At 38.1% G+C, this 24,765-nt stretch overlaps 1 protein-coding gene across 1 annotated transcript; it reads left to right on the top strand.

The window, feature by feature from the left end:
- Positions 1 to 1,943: 1,943 nt before the first annotated feature.
- Positions 1,944 to 23,086, top strand: LOC122061481. Its single transcript, XM_042624750.1, has 14 exons — positions 1,944 to 2,792; positions 3,070 to 3,156; positions 5,966 to 6,075; positions 7,163 to 7,213; positions 8,245 to 8,416; positions 8,843 to 9,163; positions 9,282 to 9,485; positions 9,912 to 10,397; positions 10,516 to 10,725; positions 11,161 to 11,349; positions 20,633 to 20,796; positions 21,529 to 21,681; positions 21,788 to 21,866; positions 22,366 to 23,086. The coding sequence occupies exons 1-14, from the start codon at positions 2,358 to 2,360 to the stop codon at positions 22,810 to 22,812; spliced, it is 3,108 nt and encodes a 1,035-aa protein (XP_042480684.1). The 5' UTR covers positions 1,944 to 2,357; the 3' UTR covers positions 22,813 to 23,086.
- The last annotated feature ends 1,679 nt before the right edge of the window (positions 23,087 to 24,765 follow it).

The raw sequence follows: 24,765 nt of genomic DNA, 5'->3' as shown, positions 1-24,765 counted from the left end.
AAAAAAAAAAAAAAAGAGGGGGGGATCAATTCTTTTCCTTGGAATTACCTGTTGCAAGTGTCTGATTTAGGCATTGGAGAGTACCTCGCTGCATCAGCTTGACACTCTCTCTTGTCTGTTCTTTTATGCAAGTACAATGTGGAACCTCAGCCCTACTTAGAAGTACTACTAGCTAGATTTCAATGCATCACCTAGGATACCTGATTTCATGGACACTATTTTGGATAAGCCAGGATCACTTACCCAATCCAATTCCAATCTTTAAATCACTGGACCCCATTTTGAATCAACCTCAGGTAGGATATGACACGTGATCTGGATCCTCTCAAACACACATTGGACGACTGGAAGGACCCAGGTGCACACTTTCAGGTCCACCCAATCGTCTGATGCGCTTTGGGGCGTTGGAGAGGATCCTAATGCTATGACTGGTGGAAAGTTTTTATTTTTATTTTTTTGGAGGGGGAGTGGTAGAAAACCATGGGGAAGTTGATAGATAACTAAACCTTCAAGTTAGGCTAAAGGTTCTGTCATGCTCTGTGCATGGTCTTGCCCCTTCTCACATAAGAGGAGTTGAAATGACTAAAAGCCCCTCCCTATTTGACATTATGTAATCCCTACCTCATGTGTTAGTGCATGAAAACTAGGGGTGTCAATCAGTCATTTTGGACTGGTTTAGGCTCAATTTCACTCATTTTGGTATGAGAATAAGTGTATACAAAACACGATCCAATAAGGGTGCACCAATTTGGGTTCAATTTATTTCGATTTTCTATTAGTTTTTGATCAATTTCATTTCAGATTATCATGTAAGTATATTCAGAAATATAAAGGGAAAAAAAGTGTTTTATTATGAAATTTGAGCTGGTATATTCGATTTCATTTCAGGTTATCATGTAGTTTCTTATTGGGTTATATCTGTATGCTTTTTTAAGTCTCGTCGATGTTGGTTTCACAAAACCCTAGTCCAAATACATGATCCAATAAACTCATCGATTTTGTAGGTTCAAACTAGGTTTTGACACCCCTACTTAGGGGTATCAACCCAAGCTCGCACCAATTTGACTGACTGGGCTTGATCACCTACCCAACCTACCCCGATTAGTAAATGTGTCGGGCACGAGCCTAACCCGTTTATAAACAGGTAGTACATGGAGTAAGCCCAACGAGCGCCCAACCTACCCGGTCCATGTACAAGCTCGACTCGAATGGACATGTTTAGCCCAAGAGTTTTCAAATATATATATTTGAATAAAATAGGCATATAGAATGTAATTAAGTGTAATATTTTTTCTAAACTATCAATGTTTTAATAAAATATATCAAAATATTTTAAATCTAAGACAATTAAAGATCATTTAAGGTTTTATTGGTATATTACCCCATTTAAGGTTCAATTATTACCTAATTAACCCGTTTAGGAGAAGCTCAATTAAAGCTCAAAATCTGATGAACATGAGAACAATCGAAACCGATTCATTTCTTGAATAAGTAGGTCACAATCCAAGGGTATAAGCCTGTCAGGCCCATATGACAGAGACGATTGACACCCACACCCCTACCGACCGTCCCTTTCGACTTTCGAGTAATGTCCTTGCAGTGTTTTTCCTTTTTTGGCCTTTTAATACATTGGGGTATTTTGGTCATCTTAAAATTAACTCCGCCGCGATCTGTTGCCCGAGTAAATAGGGTCCCGACTCCGGAGTCTCCTGACTCGAATAATTATTGCATAATCCGATTACAACTCCTCTGAAAGGGTGTTTTTGGTAATTCGAACGATTCCTTCACTTCCTTATCCAGTCTCCCCGAGTTCAACTAGCTTGAAGGGGTATTTTAGTAAATTGAGTAATAAATTAGATAATGGCGTAAAACCGCGTAATTATACTGTACTTGTAGTTTAAGGATTAAGGACATACTTTCGGAAAAAATGGTGCATTAGAAATAGATCTTCCGTCTCTCTCTCTCTCTCTCCCAAATAAATATCTAGCTCGCAAGTAAAGATTTTCAGACCATCCAAAACGCGATTCATTCTCCAAATCTTTCGTGAAAAATTTAGGACATTGCTTGAGTTCTAAGTAATCCAACGATAAATCCATCCACGTCAAGTCTGTGCTTCTAATTGCACTATTTTGGTAGCTAAATGATATTGTTGAAGTCCATTAATGGCTGAAATCACAGTTTTCATTTACAGTAACCGCGTCTAGTCAGTGTATAGTTACTGTACTGAGAGACTCAAAAATTATAGATAAGAACTGAAGTAAATCGAGAAAGGTTTTTCTGGATTCTTCTTTTGATCTGGGTTTGTGTAGTTTTCTGGATTCTTCATTTTTTTCTGCGGTGGGTTCATGGAATTGTAGATGGGTTCTTTGGAGGCTGGGGTTCCATTGAAGAGGACTGTTCCTTTGCTTCGTTCGGCAAGTAGAGGCGATCGATACTCGTTTCTTCAAAGACCCAGATCAAGATTTGCTCGGTTTCTACTTTTCGAGAAGGTTGACTACCAACAATGGATTTTCATTGTTGTTGTCTTCTTCTTCGTTGTTGTTCTATTTCAGGCGTTTTTACCTGTTTCTGTGATGGAGAAGACTAGTGTTCCGTTTCAAGAAATGGGAAAAGTCTCTAAGGACTGGATAGTCTTAAAGGAAATGGCTAGATTAGATTTCGGGGAGGGTATCCGGTTTGAGCCTTCAAAGCTTCTGGAGAAGTTCCAAAGAGATTCTAGAGAGTCGAATTTATCTTCAGCTTCAAGCAGGCCATTGGTGCGTTCTGGAGTCAGAAAGCCGCAGCTTGCTTTGGTTAGTGGTCTTCTGATTTTTTTTTCACTATGAAGAGCCTCTGTTCTTATCCTTATATACTTCTTTTTATTGTCTGGGTTTTTCTTCCTTTCCCTTTGATTTCTTTAGGTCGGGAGGAGCTCAGAAGTTCCTCTATGGTATTTTGGATTGCTGGGTTCTCTTTCTTTTTAATGTCTTCTTTGTTTCGCCCATGATGTTTTCTCTATCCAGTTTGGCCGACATTTTTTTTTTTTAGCTTCCTCTCAAATTTGTTTTGAATTTGATATGTTCCTTGCAGGTCCTCGCAGATCTATCGTTGGAGCCTGGACAGCTGCTGATGGTCAGTCTTGCTGTTTCTTTGCGGGAGATTGGGTACACAATTGAGGTAATAGGAACGTGGAACACTTTAAATGTATAATGTATAATTAGAATCCTTATCCTCAATTTAGGTTGCAGCCAGTGGTTGTTGGTATTTAGAATTTGAAGTTTCAGGTTGAATTTCTTTTATTTAGTTTTTGCTGAAACCCAATGAACAACTTGTTGAAACCTTGAGTAATTCTTGCTGGAGCTGCTGCTGCTACTTCACCAAACGTGTTTATCGTAAAGTTCTTCTCTATAATTGGAAGTCTTAATCTTTTCTTGGTTCGGTTATACAGATATTCTCCATTTGAATGATTCTGAAACTTGCACATTGTCAGGAGGATGGGTACATATGATCATATATAACACATTGAGAACCTCTTGTGTGAGAGAAGAACTAAAATATATTTGAAACCATATTGGAAAGTTATTATTGATTGGTCATGCTCCGGATAAGTTTTCCATGGGTGGGATTTTCCATTCAAGATATTTAAAGTCAGTCATAAATCCTCATTCTGATTCTTTTGTGGCATGGAATGATAGGTTCACCTAAAGCAAGAACAACCCCAGTTGTGGGAAATGGACTTGTACACACAAAGCTCTCATGAATTTTTTATTTTTTTTCTTGGGGGGTGGGGGAATGTTTTCAGACATGATTTTTTTTTTTTAATGAATAATTAATGTTCAGTTGGCTCAATTAGTCTCTGTGGAGTGCAACATATAATGTTAATTTGGATATTGAAAATTTGTAATCTGCTTATTGTCCCAATGATTTATTAAATAGATGAGAAACCATAATTAGCTTTTAACAATTCTGGTGTAAGGCTGAAATAAACCTGGGTTCAGAGCTCATCTTCTCCTCCAACAGTAACTACCAAATACTAACCCTCATGCCTTCCCAGGAAATTTTGGTTGAATTCCATTATTGGCTGTAGAAAAATGTGAACATGGCCAGACTTGTAGTTGGACATTGTGCAAGGAGGGAAGTGAAGAAAGTTGAAAGGAAAGATCATAGGAGTAGGAGAAGGAAGAAGAAGGAGAGTGAAAGGGGATGAGGAAGAGAGGACTCAGATAAGCATACAGTTCCTGGTCTGTGGAGTCTTTTTAGCTCTCACTTCTCATTTAAAATTTGAACCAAAGAAAAGAAAAGGAGATGATTTAGACAGTAGCACATTCAACCGTTTCGCAGTCCTCTCTCGTGCATGTGCACACTCACATATAGGTGTAGCGATGTAAATGGATCGAATATAACACTATCCGTATCTGCATCTCCATCCGCATCCGATTAGCTTTCGAAAAAATTCAAATAGTTTCTGGAAACCTATTTTTTGAATACGGATTTTCGAATGTCTATTGACCTCCCTATATAGATGGTAATTCAATAGACTGATGGCTATGGATCCCAACTAAAAACCTCAATTTTGGTTCTTCCTCTTCAGAAATGCAAAGGATAAAATACATTACATTTTTCACCTGTATTTAACTTCACTCCTCAATTAACACTTATAAAATTATTTTATTATATAGGAAGGTAGAAGTTCTTGTGATCGGTCCATCCATGGATCGACTACCTAATTACATATTATGTGTAAGGGTGATTTGGCAATCGAACTGGTGAATAGGAAGGACATGGTCTGGGATTGATTACTTATCAAATTTCATCACAAAACTCGATCATTTTTCTTTTCTTTTCTTTTCTTCCTTTTTTTTTTTTTTTTTTTTAAGCTTTATATTGCCAAGTGGCCAATTCTGACTGAGTTCAAACTTTACAGGCAGTTAGAGTACCATTTGACCTACTTGGATATATTAGGTCCGACCACCCAATATCCCATGGTTGAGCAGACCAACAGTCTAGCTCGCCGTGTTAGGCTAGATTATTGTTCTTGATGACTTGAGTTTTTAATTTCATTCTCAATCTTCAATTGCTACTTCCCCCTCTGGTCTACCTGTAGGCTGTATAGTTTCTCCTTAACATTAGCAACTTTGCCTTATAACTGTGCACCCTCATGAGCCAGAATGCATGTCGGAGTTTGGATACTTATTGTGCTTGTGGTACTTCAACTACAAAGATAGTGATCTCCATTTTTGGACATTCAATTCCATGGAGACGGATTAACTAGGTCAATATAGAAATTGTCCTCTGAATATGTTCTTTGAACTTACCGTTCTGTCATTCAATACCATGTAGACAGATGATTAACTAGCTCAGTATAGAAATTGTCCTCTGAATATGTTCTTTGAACTTACTGTTCTGTATGTTCTCGTCAGCTGGTCAAGGTCCATACATGGTGATTGGCAACATTCCCAAAGGTTAGGTTCTTCTGGTGTTATAACAGTGATTATCTTCATGAAGTATGGTGTTTTAGGAATCTCCTTTCTGTTCAGTACTTTAGTTGGAGAAAAAAAAAAAAAAAAAAACTTTCGTTCTTCAGAGGGAATGCTTTCATATCTTCCCTGTTGAATCTTTTAGGCCTTTTCCTGAGGAATTCTACTGACTTGTCTACTATCTTTAAAATGACTTCTACTCTGATTTACTTTAATGAAGACAGCAAGAGGAGGATACATTTTGTAGTCTATTAACTATATCATTATTTTTAAAACGGATCCTATTTAGGTTGACCTGCTTAAAGATGGCTAGAAGGTCATCTTTTTTCCTTATATACACTTTTATCTCTGAAGCATGTGCAGTTGATTCAGGTTTGTCCTTTGTATGTAATAATTAGTTGGAGATATATCTTCTTTTTTTTTTTCTTGGGAATTAGTTGGAGAAATATCACCAACAGCTGTATTAAATTTATCTTAAAATTCTTCAATTATTGCTTTGTTATGTGCAGGTTTACTCACTGGCAGATGGTCCCGTGCATACCGTTTGGAGAAGCATAGAAGTGCCTGTCAACATTCTTCGAACGACTAAAGAGACTGATATCAATGTGGACTGGTTAAAGTATGCAACTCTTGTTCTTTTTTTGGACAATCTTAAATGATTAGCTTTCAATCTACAAAGACCTCGAAGAGAAACCGGGAACTCAATTCTCAACCCATTCAACAATAATTCATTCTTTTTGTTGTTAGGCTATATGTGACATACTCTCTGAAAAGAAAACATTATTGTACCTTTGGGTTTACAATGTTACAAAACCCAATTTTTCGCTATCTTACATGCAAGGTTCTAAATCTTGGTTTTGAGGCTGGTTTTGACCGTGGCCAAAACCAAGATTTCCCAGGTTTCAACCGGAACCTGGTATTTTCTGGGCCAAACTCGAAATGTCATGGGGTGGTTGAAACTGGTCGAAACCTGTTACATAATAGTTTTGACACATGATTTCATACCGTTAACTTTTGAAACCAAGATATCTCGGTTAAAACTAAGAACCATGCTTACATGTGATGCACTGGAACTGATCCCAATCTTGATAGTCAGGGTGTGAAGTGAACTGGGGGACTGCCAAAAGTAAAACTCCAAGCATCTGGAAAGTGCCTTATGTTACAGTGCCTAATTATTTAGACATTATTGCGCGCAAGGAAAGAAAGAAGCTTGCATGCGTATTTCTTATTTATTACTTAAGGAGTGAATTTTGGGCATTATTTACTGAGAATGTTATATACCTAAGGTCATAATACATAGTTAAGGTCGATCAACTTAAATACGATTAAGATCAATATTTTCCTTCCTGGAAGCTACAAGTAATTGTAGGCAACTCAGACAGAGAGAGGGTATGGTTTCTAAGCAGGTATGAGGTGGGATCTGCTCCATATGTCCTCACTATGTTGGAGTGGAGCCTATAAAGCTTCTGGCATCAAGATCCAAACTGCAAAATCAACAGGCCACCTGTTTTATCTTAAAAGTGGTTCGTCAGTTAATAACTTTTAATGCTTATTATATTGCAGAGGGTGAGTTATTATAATGACCCCAGTTCTATTCACATAAGTTCTCTTTTGAAAAAATAAAAAAAATTAATTCTGGGGAAATCTGACTCACAGATGGGAATGTTTTTGTAATCTGTATCTGATTCAAGAAAATGTTTCTGCAGCTACGATGGCATACTTGTGAATTCTCTGGAAGGCAGGGGTGTTTTCTCACGGTAAATTTAGTGTTTTACTGCTTACTCTTTTAATTTACGTTTGCTAATTATTGCCAATGCATTGCCTTTATTTCGTTTCATCATTCATCATTGTTGTAGTCATTAAGGATTTGAAACTCAAGACCCTGGATCCTTTCAGACTCTACCAATCCCAAGTTGACTTGGCTGTTCCAGCCGACCATGGCTGAGTTTGGGGTTAACAACTGATGGCAGACCTGGTTAGCCAATATTTGCGGGGAATCGGTTATCATAACTTGGAGCTGTGTCGTCTTCTCCCGAGTTGACTCAGCTGAGTTGTCCGATCCAATCCCAATACTTGAAGTCATTGTTTTCATCATCATCATTCGGGAGTGGGCTTCCTGGATTGATAATCGAGGAAACCATTCCTCAATGTTCACTTATATCTGCCATTTTTCTATTTGATTACCATTCAAACTTTGTGGATATTTTCCATTTGGTGGAATAAGTTTAAGAAAAAGGTTAAAAAGTCAATAATATAGAAAAACAGTTGGTTGGCCAGCAAGACACTGGAAAAAGTTCAATATTGGTGGGCTATATGGTCGAGATGTGTGAGGAAACATGATGGCTATCTTGAGGATGACCTACTTATCCAACTGTTAAAATTTCTAAATTCTTGCTCCAGACATAAGATCTGAATAAAACTGATATGATGGAGTCAATAATATAGAAAAACAGTTGGTTGGCCAGCAAGACACTGGAAAAAGTTCAATATTGGTGGGCTATATGGTCGAGATGTGTGAGGAAACATGATGGCAATCTCGAGGATGACCTACTTATCCAACTGTTAATTTCTAAATTCTTGCTCCAGACATAAGATCTGAATAAAACTGATATGGTGGAGGAACTTCAAAGGATAATCAATGATATCTGGACATGCTGCACTTGTAAAATATTTGCTTGGTATGCAATTAATTTGCTTTACATTTGCTCCATATATTATTTTCTATGTAAAGCTCTTTTTGTTGGTCATATCATCAATAAATAATAAACAAGTACATTTATACTTGCAGTCTTGTCCAGGAGCCTTTCAAATCATTGCCTGTTATATGGACGATCCATGAAAGATCACTTGCTACCCGGTTAAACCGATACAATTCGAATGGGCAGATTCAGCTTATCAATGAGTGGAAGCAAGCTTTCAACCGAGCTACTGTTGTTGTCTTCCCAAACTATGTCATTCCGGTAATGTTTAAGTGACCAGTCTTTATTAAACAGTAATTCTGTTGTTATCAAATGTATACCAATACATATGTTGCATTTGTAAAGTGTTAAAACGAACAACCATTTGATGGTTCTGACCTTTGTGGCTCATTGAGAAGAAATGAATTTTGCCGTATGTCCAGAACAGTACAATATCAATTAGATAATGTTAGATTTACAATATCTTTTGGGACCATCTCAAGTCCATGCCTTCTGGGACCCTGCAAAGGAAAGACTTGTACTGAGTTATAGTCCTTAATATTTTATCCACTAGATCTCTTAGTCAGGCTTGTTCTTAACCCACTGTGCATCCATACATGCTGTTTATAGACTATGTTTACAGTTAGGTGTCTTTAAAGCTCAACTATACTCAGATTGGTTTCTGTTTGGTTCTTTCTGATCCCTCAGATGATGTATTCAACATTTGATGCTGGAAACTACTTTGTTATTCCGGGCTCTCCAGCTGAAGCTTGGGAAGCAGATAATTTCTTTGCCTTGTACAGTAAGGATGACTTGCGAGTCAAACTGGGTTTCAAACCTGATGATTTCATTGTTGCCATTGTTGGAAGTCAATTTTCATATAGTGGGTTGTGGTTGGAGCACAGCCTTGTTTTGCAGGCCTTATTACCTCTTCTCAGAGACTTCCCATCTGACAGTGATTCTGATTCTCTTATCAAAGTCGGTATCTTAAGTGGGAACTCAACTGGTAACTACAAAGTGGCTTTGGAGGTAGTCTCTTACTTGACAAATCTCATTCCATTATTTCATTGTTTGGCTAGTTTCATCATCTCAGTTTGGTTTTGATTTTCTCAATTTCATTGAATCCATCTGTGCATTCTCTTTGCAGGCAATTGCTCTTAACTTGGGATATCCAAGGGGCAGTGTGAGGCACATTGGCATTGATGAGGATGTGAACAGCTTTCTCAGCATGGCTGATCTTGTGATATATGGATCCTTTCTCGAAGAGCAATCGTTTCCAGATATCTTGGTTCAAGCAATGTGCTTTGGGAAACCGATTATTGCCCCAGATCTTTCCATGATTAGGAAATATGTAATACTTTCTGTGCACTATCACTTCACATATTAAGAGAAAATATTGGGTAGTCAGTTACAAGTGGAGGGCATGCTGGGATACGATTGACCATTCATTTGATCTGACTATTGGAGATCTAAAGATAATGAACTGCTGATTTAAACCACATGGTTAATTAAAAATTAGAATAGCCAGAGAAAAACTTCAACCAAATCAACAACAAATCTAGTATGAACCTAAGGGTTTCCCTTGTAAAAACCAGTTGAAGTGTCGAAACTGTTACTCCTATGTTCCCTGCCTGTTTATGGCTGTGAGGTTTATGGACCAATGAAATTATTGGAGGCTGGTCTTGTTGGTCAATCAGATTATTTCTTTATTTATTTTTATTTGTTAATATAAGTCTTTCCGAGGCAAACTGCTGACTACAGTTCCAACAACAATTAGGTTGATGACAGGGTGAATGGGTTCCTTTTTCCGAAGGAGAACATTAGAGTTCTGACACAGGTTCTATTTCAAGCAGTTTCAAATGGAAAATTATCTCCACTGGCACAGAATATTGGATCAATTGCGAAGGGCCCTGCAAGAAATTTAATTGCTTGTGAAACTATTGAAGGGTATGCTTCACTCCTAGAAAAGGTTCTCAAGTTTCCATCAGAGGTTGCACATCCTAAGGATGTTGCTGAGGTTCCTCCAAGGTTGAAAGAAGAATGGCAATGGCATCTCTTCGAAGAAATTGTAGATCCAAGATATTTAAATACAACATCTAGGAGTTATAGCTTTCTTGACAAGATTGAGGAGATCTGGAACCATACTCAAACGGAGAGTTCTGGTGTGAGAAGTTCAATAGATGATTCTTTCTCCTATAGCATTTGGGAGGAAGAAAGATATATTGAGATGGTGAATGCCAGAAAGAGACGAGAAGAAGAGGAGGTAAGAAACTGGTTGTGGTGATGTGTGTCCTGAACTTGGGCTTAATTTGGTTGTGTGACCTTTATATCTCACATTTTATCCTCATGGAAAAAATTTGTCCTTTTGGCACTTGATGCAGTTGAAGGATAGAACTGATCAACCCCGTGGAACATGGGAGGAAGTGTATCGAAGTGCTAAAAGGGCTGATCGGTCCAGAAATATTTTACATGAGAGAGATGATGGGGAGCTTGAAAGGACAGGGCAGCCATTGTGCATCTATGAACCTTACTTCGGGAAAGGGACGTGGTCTTTTCTGCACCATAGTTCACTATATCGTGGAATTGGTTTGGTAAGTATGTTGCATGTTTTAATCTTTATGTGTTGCTACCTTTTACTCATTTCAAAGGGAAAATGCTTGAATGTACACCACTGCACAGCTGGAGTACTCTTTTTATTTACTTCGACTGCCTATGTATGAGGATCCCATATTAGAACTATACAAATAAAGAGTTAAACTGACTTTAAATCGTTTAACCAGAAGCTTGAGTTTTCTGACCTCAACTGATTATTGTGAAGTTGCATTGTATCTCAATTTTATGGATTCAAATGATCACATGGAGTTGGGTAGTCTGTAACCTTATATAGGTTTAATTCTTGACAGACCTTGTTGTATTCGTAAAAAATCCTTGGATTTTTTGTGTAGTTTTATGTAGTTCTTTTTAAGTTAATGGCAAATAGATCCTTCACCTATTCCTATTTTGACACTAGGGTTTGTTGAATGTAGTCCACAAAAGGTCGGAGACCAGGAGCAGATGACGTGGATGCACCATCTCGTCTTCCACTTCTTAGTGACCCTTATAACCGAGACATCCTTGGTGAATTTGGGGCCTTCTTTGCTATAGCTAACAAGATTGATCGTGTACACAAGAACGCTTGGATAGGTTTTCAGTCTTGGAGAGCAACTGCAAGGAAGGTATTGTTGGATTTTCTGATATGCTTTTCCTCCCTTCTGTTATCTTATAATTATTCATTTCTTGCTTCTCTGGAATTTTTTATTATGCGTTTGTTAAGTGTTGTTAAAAATTTCGCCCGTTGCAAGCAATTATAAATTTCATTTAAACAATTAAAAGCATGTCTAATAGGATCTTTTCTGTATGTTATAGTTCACTAATTTAAAAAGTTTGAATTGGTCTATGTTGCAACAAATCGGTGGCCTTATTAAGAGCTTTGATTATTGTGAATTCCAAAGCTTAGTGAACCCCAGCAAACCAGAGAGAAGAAGAAGATGATGAAGTTAAGAAGGAGAGAGAGAAAACAGCAGTATGTGATAGATTCATAATAATTCTATATACCTGTTTATATTAACATAATTACCTACTCCTAGTAGGAAACCTACTAAGAACCTACTAGGAGTGGAAGACTTATTACAATATAGCAAATCACTTATCTAGCCTAAAGCTTAATGACAAAAGGAAAGTAAAGACATAATTAAGCTAAGGTATTGTACTAGACTATCCTACAGTACACTAGTCCATGGAAGTCCATGGACCAGCACCCTGTGATGCATAAATTAACACTTCCCCTCAAGCTGGAGTGTGTGTGTGTGTGTGTATATATTTCTCCCATACCCAACTTTGAACAACCGCTGAGAAATACAGGCCGGAACAATGCTTTGTGAACATATCACCAAGACGATCATCGGCGTTGACAAACAGAGTCAAAATATGCTTCTGCATAATTGTGTTCCTCACAAAATGACGATTAACCTCAATATGCTTAGTCCTCTCGTGAAAAAACTAGATTAGTGGCAATATAAATCGTAGCTTGATTTTCACAATACATGTTAATAGGTTTAGTAACTGAGAACCATCCCAACTCTTGAATGAGAGATTTCAGCCACATTAGTTCAACTGCCATATGGGCCATAGCCCTGTATTTAGCCTCTGCACTCGATTGAGCCACTTGGTATGCTTTTTTAGTCCTTCAGATAATGTGATTTCTGCCAACAAATGTACATTATTCAAAATCCATTAGTGGATCTGCGATCGCCTTCAGCACTAGCCCAATCAGCATCAAAGTAGCCCATGATATCAGTAAAATATGGTGTTGATAGGTGAGACCTTTTCCGGGAGCACCTTTGAGATAGCTCAAAACATGACAAGTAGCCTCCCAGACTCCTAGTGGACTTGTCTGGGAGTTTCTATGAATTGACTAATTACACCTACAATAAATAAAATATCATGTTGAGTAACAGTTTTAGAATTAAGTCTGCCAACAAGTCGCCTATATTGATGTTTATTCTCAAAATTTTTATCATCACTGACTCCAAGTTTCAGATGAGGATCTATAGGAGTATCCACATGTTTAGAACCTAAAATCCACGTCTACTGTCTAGCACATACTTCCTTTGAGATAAACCGACTCCCTTTTTACTACAAACAACCTCAATAGCCAAGAATATCCGAGTATTCCCAAATCTTTCATCTCAAAATATTGATCTAAATATTCCTCGACATTCTTATTCCCAGATAAGTCGCCAGAAATAATGATATCATCAACATACACAACCAGGATAACCAACTTGGAGTTGGAAGTTAAGTAGGAGAAAGAGGGAAGAAAGGAAGAGAGGAGAAGGAGAGACGATGAGAGGAGAAAGAGAGAGTTGAGGGTAGAACCGTATGCGAGCCCATTTGCTCACCTCACATATATTAGATTCTAATAATGACTTAGGGAATTACATATTCCTCCCTAGGGAGGTGAAAAGAAATACAAGGAAATACAACATAGGATGACTTAACATAAATACAGATCCTAAAGTACCCCTATTACATGCATTCCAACACTCCCCCTCAAGCTAGAGAATAAGTGTCATACATTCCCAGCTTGCATAAGAGGGAACTAAATTAGTGAGGAATGAGTCCTTTGGTGAAGATGTCTGCCAACTGATCACCTGTCTTTACAAATGGTGTGCAAGTGTTGCCAGTGTCAATTTTTTCTTTGATGAAGTGCCGGTCCACTTCAATGTGCTTGGTTCTATCATGTTGCGTTGGATTATGGGCAATGCTTATGGCGGCTTTATTGTCACAATAGAGACGCATAGGTCCATCAGTATCAAATCCCAACTCAAGAACTAGTCGTCTCAACCAAATGAGTTCACAAACTCCATGAGCCATTGCCCTGTACTCTGCCTCTACACTAGATCTAGCTACACCATGCTGTTTCTTGCTCTGCCATGTAACCAAATTACCACCTACAAATGTGCAATAGCCATAAGTAGATCGTCTGTCAGAGATGGATCTAGCCCAATCAACATCAGAATAACCTTATATCCCCAAGTGATTGTTCTGAGCATATAAGAGTCATTTTCCTGGAGAGGACTTCAAGTGTCTGAGGATACGATACACATCATCCAAGTGCCCACTCTTGGGAGCATGCATAAACTGGCTCACTACTCCCACTGCATAAGTGATATCTAGCCGAGTCAGAGACAGATATATCAGCTTCCCCACTAGCCTCTGGTATTATCCTGCATCAACAAGAGAGGAACCACAATCTTCTCCTAACTTGTGATTCTGCTCAATAGGAGAACTTACTGGTTTATTCCCCAACATCCATGTTTCCTTTAACAGGTCTAACACAAATTTTCTTTGGCAAATGTTGATTCCCTTCTTAGACCTTAATACTTCAATCCCTAAGAAGTATTTCAAGTGTCCCAGGTCTTTGATCTCAAATTGTTTGGCTAAATAAGCTTTTAGCCTAGTTATCTCATCATTGTCATCTCCAATCACCACAATATCATCAACATAGAAAATCAACGTTGTGATGGTACCCTTACCTCTCCGGGTAAATAATGTGCAATCTGCTTGACTCTGAGAATACCCATTCTTCAAGATGGCTTGCCTGAACTTTTTGAACCAAGATTTTGGTGATTGCTTGAGACCATATAGAGCTTTCTTTAATAGACACACCTTACCATCAGCTGTTGGGAATTTGAATCCAGGAGGGGCTGCATATACACTTCCTCCTCTAAGTCACCATGGAGGAAAGCATTCTTCACATATAGCTGATATAGGGGCCAATTTCTGTTTGCTGCCACAGACAAAAGAACTCTTATAGAGTTGTGTTTGGCCACCGGTGCAAAAGTCTCCTGATAATCAATTCCATAGACCTTACTATACCCTTTGGCCACCAATCTTGCCTTGTACCTCTCAATAGCACCATCTGATCGGTACTTGATTGTATAGACCCACTTACATCCAACTGGGACTCTTCCCTTGGGAAGATCAACTAGTTTCCAAGTACCATTCTTCTCAAGAGCCATCATTTCTTCAGACATGGCTTGCTTCCACTTGGGGTTTGCCATAGCCTCAATAACAGTTTTAGAGATGAAAGCAGAAGAAAGAGCAGTAGTAAAGGCAACACTTGTAGGAGAGAGAGCATCATAGGAAACAAACTGGGCTATAGGATTAGTACAAGCTCTCTTGCCCTTTCGAACAGCAATAGGGAGGTCTAACTTAGAAGGAGAAGAAATGTTACCTAACTGAGGAAGATGAAACTTAGGATGTGGATCCAAAGAGGACTCTTGGCAAGTCTTCTTTGTCCTTCTTGTGTAAACAATAACCGGTGCCTTCTCTGTACAAGGCCCACCAGTCTCCACAGTGTCAACATCATCCACCTCTTTATGTTTCCCAGTATCAAAAGAGAAAGGAGTGCGAGGCAAAGGAGTAAGAAATGGAATAGCATCAATAACCTTTTCACTTTCATTCCCATTCTCCTCTTGAAGAGGATGCTGATGAGGAGCAAAGAAAGGCAGAGACTCAAGAAAGGTGACATCTTTGGAAAGAAATCGCCTACGAGAGGAAGGACGATAACACTTGTAGCCTTTGGTAGTAGAAGAATACCCAAGGAAGAGGCATTTGAGAGCCTTGGGATCAAGTTTGGTGCGGGAGGATTTGTTAACATGCACATAACAAATACAACCAAACACCCGGGGAGGAAGGGTGATAACATCCATTGCTTTCTTCCAACCAGGATGTAACAAGGCTTGTTGGTGCTTAATATGCACAGACACAGTAGATAAAGACAAACCAAATGTACAAAATAAAGGTGGGAGATTAGAAACTAAAATAAATTTAGAAATAGGTAGGAGACATTAGATATTTTAGTCCAAGTTCGCATACCTTTACAAAGAGAAACTAGTTAGTCAATGGTGGTGGAATCCCCAGGCAAAGCTTCTGAAGAAGTAGAGGGAGGTTGGCGAAGGATCAACCAGAGTTGCCGTAGTCTCCTTGGAGCATCGCTTGTAAACCTACAATTGCTTAGGTTTGGGTGGAGGATCAAGGAAATGCAAGTCCACCATAGGACTCTCTGTAGAAAAATATGGTGTATCTTCAAAGAATGTAACATTAACACCAACAAAATACTGATGCGTAGTGGGATCATGCCACATATATCCCTTTTGAGTGCAAGCATACCCTAGGAACACACACTTGGTAGCACACAATGGTAATTTATCAAAACCAAGGCTAAGGTTATGTACTAAACATGTACAACCAAACACTTGGGGGGTAAACCAAATAAGGAAGTTGTGGGAAAACCACAGAAAACGAAGATATATGATCAACAATAGCACAAGGCATGCGATTAATTAAATAGCATGCAGCCAAAACAGCATCATTCCAATAACATTAAGGAACATTCATATGAAACATACGGGATTGAGCAACTTCCAACAAATGCTGGTTTTTTCTCTCAGCCACACTATTTTTCTGAGGAGTGCAAGTCAAACTAGTTTGGTGGATCATCCCATGGGTAAAGCAAAATTCATTAAGTTCTCATTGAGTATACCCAAGAGCATTGTCAGAATGGAAGACTTTAATAGCCACACCAAAGTGAGTCTTTATTTCATTCTAAAATTGTTTAAAGATGGACAGAAAGTCTGATCGATCCTTTAAAAGAAATAACCAGTCATTCTTGAGTGATCATCAGTAAAGATAATAAATAAACAAATCCTAGCAGACTCTTGACACAACATGGGCCCCGAACATTAAAATGAACTAAGGAAATGAAGGAAGAATTCCGAGAGGCATCATGCGGGAGCAAAGTACGATGATTCTTTCCAACCTTGAACGTCTCACATTGAAGTTGAGAGATATGCTTGCAACTAGGGACCATACATTGAAGTGTGGGAAGAAAAAGGCATCCCAACCGATAATAAAAAAGGGTGTCCCAACCGATAATGTCACTGGAGAGCAGATGATAAACTGGAGGCAGTAGAAGCAAAGGTAGGAATGATGTCATCAAAATAGTAGAGGCCATCCTTCTCATACCCTCCACTAATTGTCTTCTTTGTTTGGAGATCCTAAAAGACATAACAGGTAGGATAAAATGTTATGGAGTAGTTAAAGGATTTAGTTAGTTGACAAACAGAAATAAGACTTAATGGGAAATTAGGAACATAAAGAACAGATGTCAGCATAGGAAGAGAAGATAAGGTAACACAACCAAAAGCAGATACCTAAGTAGATAAGACATCAAGAAGTATGACCCTAGAAGGTTGATTAAGTTTTTGAATTGAAGAAAGTACATGAGACTTACCAGTCATATGGGAAGTGGCACCCGAGTCAATGACCCATGGTGTAATGGAGAAGAGGCAAGACATGCGTGAGTACCTAAATGAGCAATGATAGCTGTAGAGGTAGCTGTCTTAATCTGTTGAATACACTTAAGCAAGTGGTTTAGTTCGTCACGTAATGGAGCACTCAACTGACTACCACCAAGGGTAGAAGCCTGATTGGTATCCGAGGATGATGCACAGTAGAATGTGGTTCAGAAGTAGTAGTTGCAGTGGCAGATAGTGGAGGACACCAATCAGGTCTGCCATGCTTTGCCCAACCTGTATCAATAATATGATTTATCTAACCACAATAAATGCACTAACGCATACTTGGATCTATTTGCTGTCCTCTACCTCAACCACATCCACAACCTCGCCTCGGCCTCCCCAAGAACTGCGTCCTCTTCCATAAAAATCAATACCACAGCCACGATCCCCACTATTTGTAAATTGCTGAAGTATGTGTGGACGAGGTTGAGTTAGATTTAGTCAAGGATGGAGATAAGATACTTTGAATCTTGCAATATGCCTCATCCATAGACGGTATCTTTTCGTGGGTCACCAGTTGGTTTTTCACTGGTTGGTAGTCTAAATTCGTCCCAAATAAAAATTTGGCAACTAAGAACTCTACATGTTGAGATTTAAGAACTTTAGTATCTGTGGAGAGGGTTGATATATGTTAAGTTCTTCCCACATGCATGTTAGAGAGCCATAGCAGCACTCATAGAGAGGTCATGTTGCTTGAAGGAGAAGAACATTTCAAACATGTCATATACACCGACATTTTTTTTTTTAATCCAGAGAATAAGTTTGTTTGAGATCATCGTAGACACCCTTAGCAGTTTTATGAACCATCCCTTTGGAAGCCGCAAAAGGCTCCATACTGTTCAACAACCAACAAAGTACTCTGGCATGTCAGTTGTCGTGTAGCAGGATGTGACTTGGTCAAATAATCGATCTTGCACCTGGCAGTGATATACATGCTAACAGCTTGAGCCAAAATTAAGTAGTTGGATGCACCCTTGAGTTTAGTAGCAGTGATTGTTGGGAAAAAATAACCCTTTCCCACTTGTGTGCAAGTTAACAGAGATAGACAATGATAACGAATTATGTGTAAAAAATAATGACATGCTAAAACAAATCAAACCAATTGCAAAAGCACACACCAATCTTTACATGGAAAACCCTTCCAGGGAGAAAGGGGAAAACTACAGAACCTCATCTAGGTAAAACTTCCACTATAATAGTAATAATGGGGCTACAATATCTTCTCTCTAAACAATATAGAGGCTAACAAAGCATCAAGAAAAACCTCTCTTGGATTACAAAGTAACTCACCAAACCAAGGTAGATTCATAAGATTATAGTACTCCCACTCCAAAACTCGTCTTGATAAAATACGGAAAAGTCTCAATACCTTCCCTTCTTACCTTAACAGAGAGAACCCTATCACGCCGCAACCCAATATGGAGAACTCGAGATATCACCTTCTCTTCCTTCTTTCCTCTCCTCTTTCACACTCGCGGAAAAACCAAGTCCGAAAAGAGAGAACACTCAAGGAGTTGTATGTACATCCAACCTCCTTCACCCCTCACTCTTATATATATATATATATATATATATACTCTTATATATATATATATATATATACTCATATATACTCTTATATATATATATATAAATAATATAAGTAAAGCCAACGTCAAGTCTGTGATACAAACCGACTTTAGATATGGGTGAGTAACGTGATATTCTAGCCTCCTCACCCCCTTTATTTTCTTATCACTTTTAATGATAATGTGGGCTCCCTCCTTTATTTGGGGAGGATCCCAACAGTGATTTGGGCATTGAGGGAGTCCACTAGGGGTTTGGAATCACTCTTGATGGAATCCCAATATTCTTAACATTCCGCAACAGTAACATAATCTGATAGAAAAATCCAGAACAAGAACAGGATATAAATTCCAATCAACAGATCAGAAACAGCAATAAAAAAATTTTGAGTGATCAGAAGCAGCAGTGGGTAATGTTCTAATCAATTATTGATCAGAATTTGCAAATAAAAACAAAAAATCTGAGAAATAACAGATTTAGCATTGACAATAGGACGGTAAGTGTTGGTAACAGAGGAAAAATCCAGAATAATGAGAGATTGCAGATACCACGAGATCAGAAGACGATCTGGTGAAAATCCTGGGCAAAGGCAAGTGTCTATGTTCCCTTTAAAGACCCAAAACCATGATATGATCTGAAGGTCAGATCGATAAAAGCCGAATGTCAAAACCTGGTCCAGAAAAGTATATAAAAACAGAGTACTGCCAGCTATTTTGTGAAGATAAATAGCATCTCAGTAGGTATGTGGATAAGGTTGAATCAACTACTGAATGATCTCTTGATGATGTATGCTCAAACCCCAAAAGGATGCCCACTCAATAAGAATAATAGAAAAAACCAAATCTTGAGAAAAAACAGAGGACCACCATGTTGAATGAGTAATAACCGAGAGTACACCTTGAAATATTGATGGATCCTTCAATACAGGTCAGATATATGTAGTTCAGATCACAGTTACTCGTAGCAGCAGCAACTAAGGCCTCATATGGTAGGTAGGGCAGCATAGGTTGCTGCAAACCCAGAAAAAAGGAAAAAAACTAAAATGACTTATACCTATCAAAGCAGATGAAGAAGCGCTGATCAACCTTGCTCTGATACCATGGGACAATACCAGAGCTTAGTGAACCAGCAAACCAGAGGGAAGAAGAAGATGATGAAATGAAGAAAGAGAGAGAGATATATACACGTTAGTAGGAAACTTCCTAAGAGTGGAAGATTTATTACAATAGAAACAAATCACTTATCTAGCCTAAAGCCTAATAACAAAAGGAAGTAAAGACGTGATTAAGTGAAGCTATTATACTAGACTATCCTTGGAAACAGCCTCTCCTGTGAAGCAGGGGAAGGCTGCATGCATATTCCCCTCCCAGACCCTGCGGTAGCAAGAACCTCGTGCACTAGGATGCTCTTTTTTCATTTTTCTTTTTTTTTTTTAATACTAGACTATCCCATGGTACTGTGTCCATGGACCAACACCATATGTGCACTGGGATGCTCTTTTTTTTTTATTAATATTATACTAGATTATCCCACAGTACACTGTCCATGGACCAGCACCCTACGATGCGTACATTAACAATTATTTTTTATCCTATATACCTATTTAGATGTGGCAACGGTAAATGACTAGTGGGTTCTGCCTTGCCCTGCCTCTGAAGATGTGGGTTTGATGATGTTTAATTATGTGGGTTGATTTGGGGTTAAGCCTGAATATGGCTTTTATTAATGACATTGATTACAATAACATGACCTCTACCATCTTCTTCTAGTTTCTTAATTTCTCACAATGTTCCTTCAGATGATGGGTATGTTATGATAAAACAAACTCTGGTTCTTCGATTTTCCATACAGTGACTTTTGTTGATTTTCGAAAGAGATGGTAAGCTCCAATTCTGTTAAGGATTTTGAGTGCTAAACCTCGTAGTAGTTATTCCAAAGCAATTCTCTTTCTAAAATTAGGATTTCCTGTGGTTTAGTTATGCATTTGGGATTATTTAGTGCCAATGTCAAAAGTTTCCTTGAACAGGCTTCATTGTCTAATATTGCTGAAAGAGAATTGCTAGAAGCCATCGAAACCCAGAGGCATGGGGATACCCTCTACTTTTGGGTCTGTATGGAGAAGGATCCTAGAAACCAATTACGACAAGACTTTTGGTCCTTCTGTGATGCAATAAACGCTGGAAATTGTAGGTAAGAATCAGATTTTTGGTCCTTCACTGCTATGCTTCAATTTTTTTAATGTTCTTGCTGAAGACAATTTTATTCCAAAAAAACTTGTATGGATGTGGTAGGCTTTTGGATGTACCTCAATTGAAGTAAGTAACTATTCCTTTTGATTTTCAAAAGACAAAATGCATCTTTTACCTTTGATCTCTCTCTCTCACTCATATATATATTTCAATTATTTCATTATGTTCTTCCCAACCGCCCTTTTTAATCTATCCTGATGTTTTACTTAATTGCTTCAATGTATTTTTTATTGTATGCAATTTGGGTATTTTTATGGGCTTAAGCATCTTTAGTCAGTAGCATGGTTGGAAACTTTCCATCTGAAGTTCCCAAATTTTCCGTGTGGATTGTTCAGTTGGTCTTTCTGGTCATTGAATAAATGACGAATGACCTCAATGGGCTACATGTCAGATTTGGAGACATACATCAAATATATGGTCCATTATGTATACAGTTTTTCCACTTGTTTTTGTGACACCCAATATGCATGGATTCTACATTCCATCTGAAGCACCACAGGATAGATGGCCAAAGATTTTCTATTTATGCCTGTGAAAATTTCATTTGGGGAACGAATCTCTTTTTTTTTCATAAATACCATTATTTTATTTTGTTGACTCTTTTGCTCGAAGTCTGTAAGTTCTATCTTCCATCTGATGTTGCCTTTAAATACCGTTATGTTTTCTTGCCAAGATATGCGGTTTCTGAAGCTCTTCGAAGGATGTATGGTCTGAAGAAAGATTGGAATTCCTTGCCACCAATGCCAGAGGATGGGGACACATGGTCTGTCATGCAGAGTTGGGTTATGCCAACTCGGTCCTTCCTTGAGTTTGTCATGTTCTCAAGGTATGGGAAGATTATGGAGCATGGGTCAAGGACATCGTCTCAAGATTTGTTGTTAATAGACTCCTTGTTGGAGCAATTGTTGACCTGTTTGCTGATCCCTTTGCAGAATGTTTTTTGACTCATTGGATGCACAGATGTATGATGAGCATCATCGTAGTGGGCACTGTTATCTCAGTTTATCAAAGGTATATTGTCTTTAAATATCAATGAGTTTGGATTCTCCACCCCGGGAAAAAAACAAAAGCCCTTTTCCTTTCACTTTGGTCTGATGGGTTTCTTTTTTACACTGAGTTTTTGGGGAGTTTGTACTTGTAGAAGGGTTGAAAATCTTGGCTTCTGGTCAGGCTTTGGTGTATAATGCTCAAAGAATTCGTCATTGGTGAATAATTCTTCCCCAACATAGCCTGATTGGATAGCTGTATCCTCCATGGGTCAGAAACCGTTACAACTTCTGGTCCTGCCTAGATCTAGGGGCCCTAGAGCTGGTCTTTTCGGTTGTTTGAGCCTTAAAATCAGCACGATCATATGATAATCACTACAATTATTCCAGACACTAGTGATCTCTCAAAATTTAGTGTGTGTGTGTATAGGCATGCATTTGCCAGAGAGAGAATTTACGCATTGAATATGGCTCAGTTTTTTTATTTTTGTACATTTCTGACAACAGTGATATTCGTGTTGCAGGATCGGCATTGCTACTCTCGTGTACTTGAGCTTCTTGTGAATGTTTGGGCATACCACAGTGCAAGGCGGATGGTATATGTGGACTCGGAGACTGGTGCAATGCAGGAACAGCACAGGTTGAAGAGCCGGAGAGGTCAGATGTGGGTCAAATGGTTCTCATACACTACACTAAAGGGAATGGATGAGGACTTGGCTGAAGAATCAGATTCTGTCCATCCAACTCGGCGATGGTTGTGGCCGTTAACCGGTGAGGTTTTCTGGCCAGGTGTGTATGAGAGGGAGCGGAATCAACGACAAAAACAGAAGGAGAAGAGGAAGCAACGGAGTAAGGATAAGATCGCAAGAATTAGGTCTCGGACTCACCAAAAAGTAATAGGGAAATACGTTAAGCCGCCTAAGGAGACTGGAGGCTCAAATTTAACAGTGGTGGCAGTGGCTGTGGGATAGAATACACTCATGGTAGTTTGATACCCATACCTGGTGGATCATTATTCTGAGTTGATAATTCTATTCTGATCTTCCTCTTTTTTTCCTTTTCCTTTTTTGGTTGGGGAGGGGGGATGCTAGATTCTAGGTCTGTAAGATGTATTTTGAGGTTTTGCTTGTAACAACTGCATCCTTCTGGTCACAGAAGCCTTCAAAGTGCTTCAAAGATGTAAATGGGTTTTCCTTTTCAGAAAAAAATTCCCATTCTTTTATAATATTTGACCTCATTTGTGTATCTTCTTGCCTCATTGTTCTGTATTGAATATTTTTAGCCTTTTCATAAGCCCCAAAAAATTAATGCAGCGTTTGGCATACATTCTTGGAATCCATTCTAGGTTGATAATGCATTTCAAGAAATTATGCAAACACAACCTTAATTTCAAAAAATCTTTTATACAATTTCAAACGCTTTCAATGTATAGTTGTATAGTTCATTCTCTTTAACCATAAATTAAAATTGAGATATTCAAAGGGTTGAGGTTGAGAAGATGAGATGGCAAATAAACGTTATATAAATAGTGGATCTAGATGTTTATGATCATGGGTGGAAAAAACGAAGGCTGTGTTTGGTATGATCTTTTAGAATGCATTATTGCCCTAGAATTCTTGGAGGGTACATACCAAACGCAACCTAAATTGTTCAATGAAAAGAATTTTGGTAGATCACTCTATGATCCATGGGCTCTATGGAGATGAATCCTATTCAACATGTAAAGCTAAATCTAAGAGATAAGAATCATATTCTGCTCTTGCGAGTGGAGCCTTTGTGGACTGAGGAAACCCTATTTTTGAAAATATTGTTAATTTGGAACAAATTCCGTGTGAATCCTACTGATATCATATATCCAACTGTTTTATTTACACAAGTGCCCCTCTGGAATTCGAATTCAACTGCGCGTATGGTGAGTGTTGGCAGCTCCATTAAGCATTCCACTTCTTTAATTCTTATCTAAGGATTTAGTTCACCGTGCTGATATCAATCCCCGATTGATTCATATCAGTTTGGATCAGTCAATTTTATGTTTACTTTTTATTAAAAAATAATATTTTTTTATTATTTTACCCTATTGACCAGGTATCGGGATCAATATCAATTTGATACGATCGATCCAATATTGATACCTTAAAACATGATTCTTATACTTAATTTTCTTTTTTCCTTCTCTAAAATGATATGATAATCATCATATTTTCAATCCCAGAAAGAAAGTATATCGGAGATTTGAAACTCTGAATATTTTTCCAATTGAAATGGTGAATTTAAGTATTTTGCTAGTACCAAGTTTTCCTTCACCCACATTAAAGGAGAGAGTTTTAGGTATTGGATCAACCATATTATTTGATTCATATTAGTATTCGCTGTGATGAGTAATAATACTTGATTGGTATGGATCGGCCAATATATTAAAAGATATCTTTTTTTTCTTCTTCTTCTTCTTTCTTGGAAAACAAATGCTTTGATCCGTTATTGGGTAGATACATTTTGGTATTCACCGAAAACGTCATTGTGCTTTGGATGACTGTCTGGGAGGCTGGGACTAGTAAGATACCTTTCTTTTTTTATCCCGAATATTATTTGAGATTCCGATGAGCCTTTAAAATATTATTAATAGAAGAGAAAAAAATACAAGGAGGGACGTCATCGACCTTATCCCAACCTAGACAGCAAAAGTACTGACACTCTCAAATCTCAACCAAACAACCCAAAGTAGAAGGCATTTTGGAAGACAATTACATAAGAACATAAGAAGTTAGACTCTTATAATTTTAAACTCCATTATAATGGACACTCACATTTTGGTGTAATTTTTCCCCTTGGTTATTATAGGTTATTAGACATTTTTTTTTTATGGGGAGTGGTGAAGTTATTAGACATTGTTGTTTATTTTCTATTCTGAATAAACAATTAAAAAA

Source organism: Macadamia integrifolia, chromosome 14, assembly GCF_013358625.1.
Source record: "Macadamia integrifolia cultivar HAES 741 chromosome 14, SCU_Mint_v3, whole genome shotgun sequence".
In the NCBI taxonomy this organism is placed as follows: Eukaryota; Viridiplantae; Streptophyta; class Magnoliopsida; order Proteales; family Proteaceae; genus Macadamia; species Macadamia integrifolia.
The sequence above is the reverse complement of the archived record's forward strand: the minus strand, read 5'-3'. Positions and strand labels throughout refer to the sequence as shown.

Coding starts and splice junctions, on each gene's coding strand:
- LOC122061481 (XM_042624750.1), top strand. CDS start 2,358: ATGGGTTCTTTGGAGGCTGGGGTTCCATTGAAGAGGACTGTTCCTTTG. Junction 2,793..3,069: donor GAAAGCCGCAGCTTGCTTTG/GTTAGTGGTCTT, acceptor TGTTCCTTGCAG/GTCCTCGCAGATCTATCGTT. Junction 21,867..22,365: donor GTTATCTCAGTTTATCAAAG/GTATATTGTCTT, acceptor TTCGTGTTGCAG/GATCGGCATTGCTACTCTCG.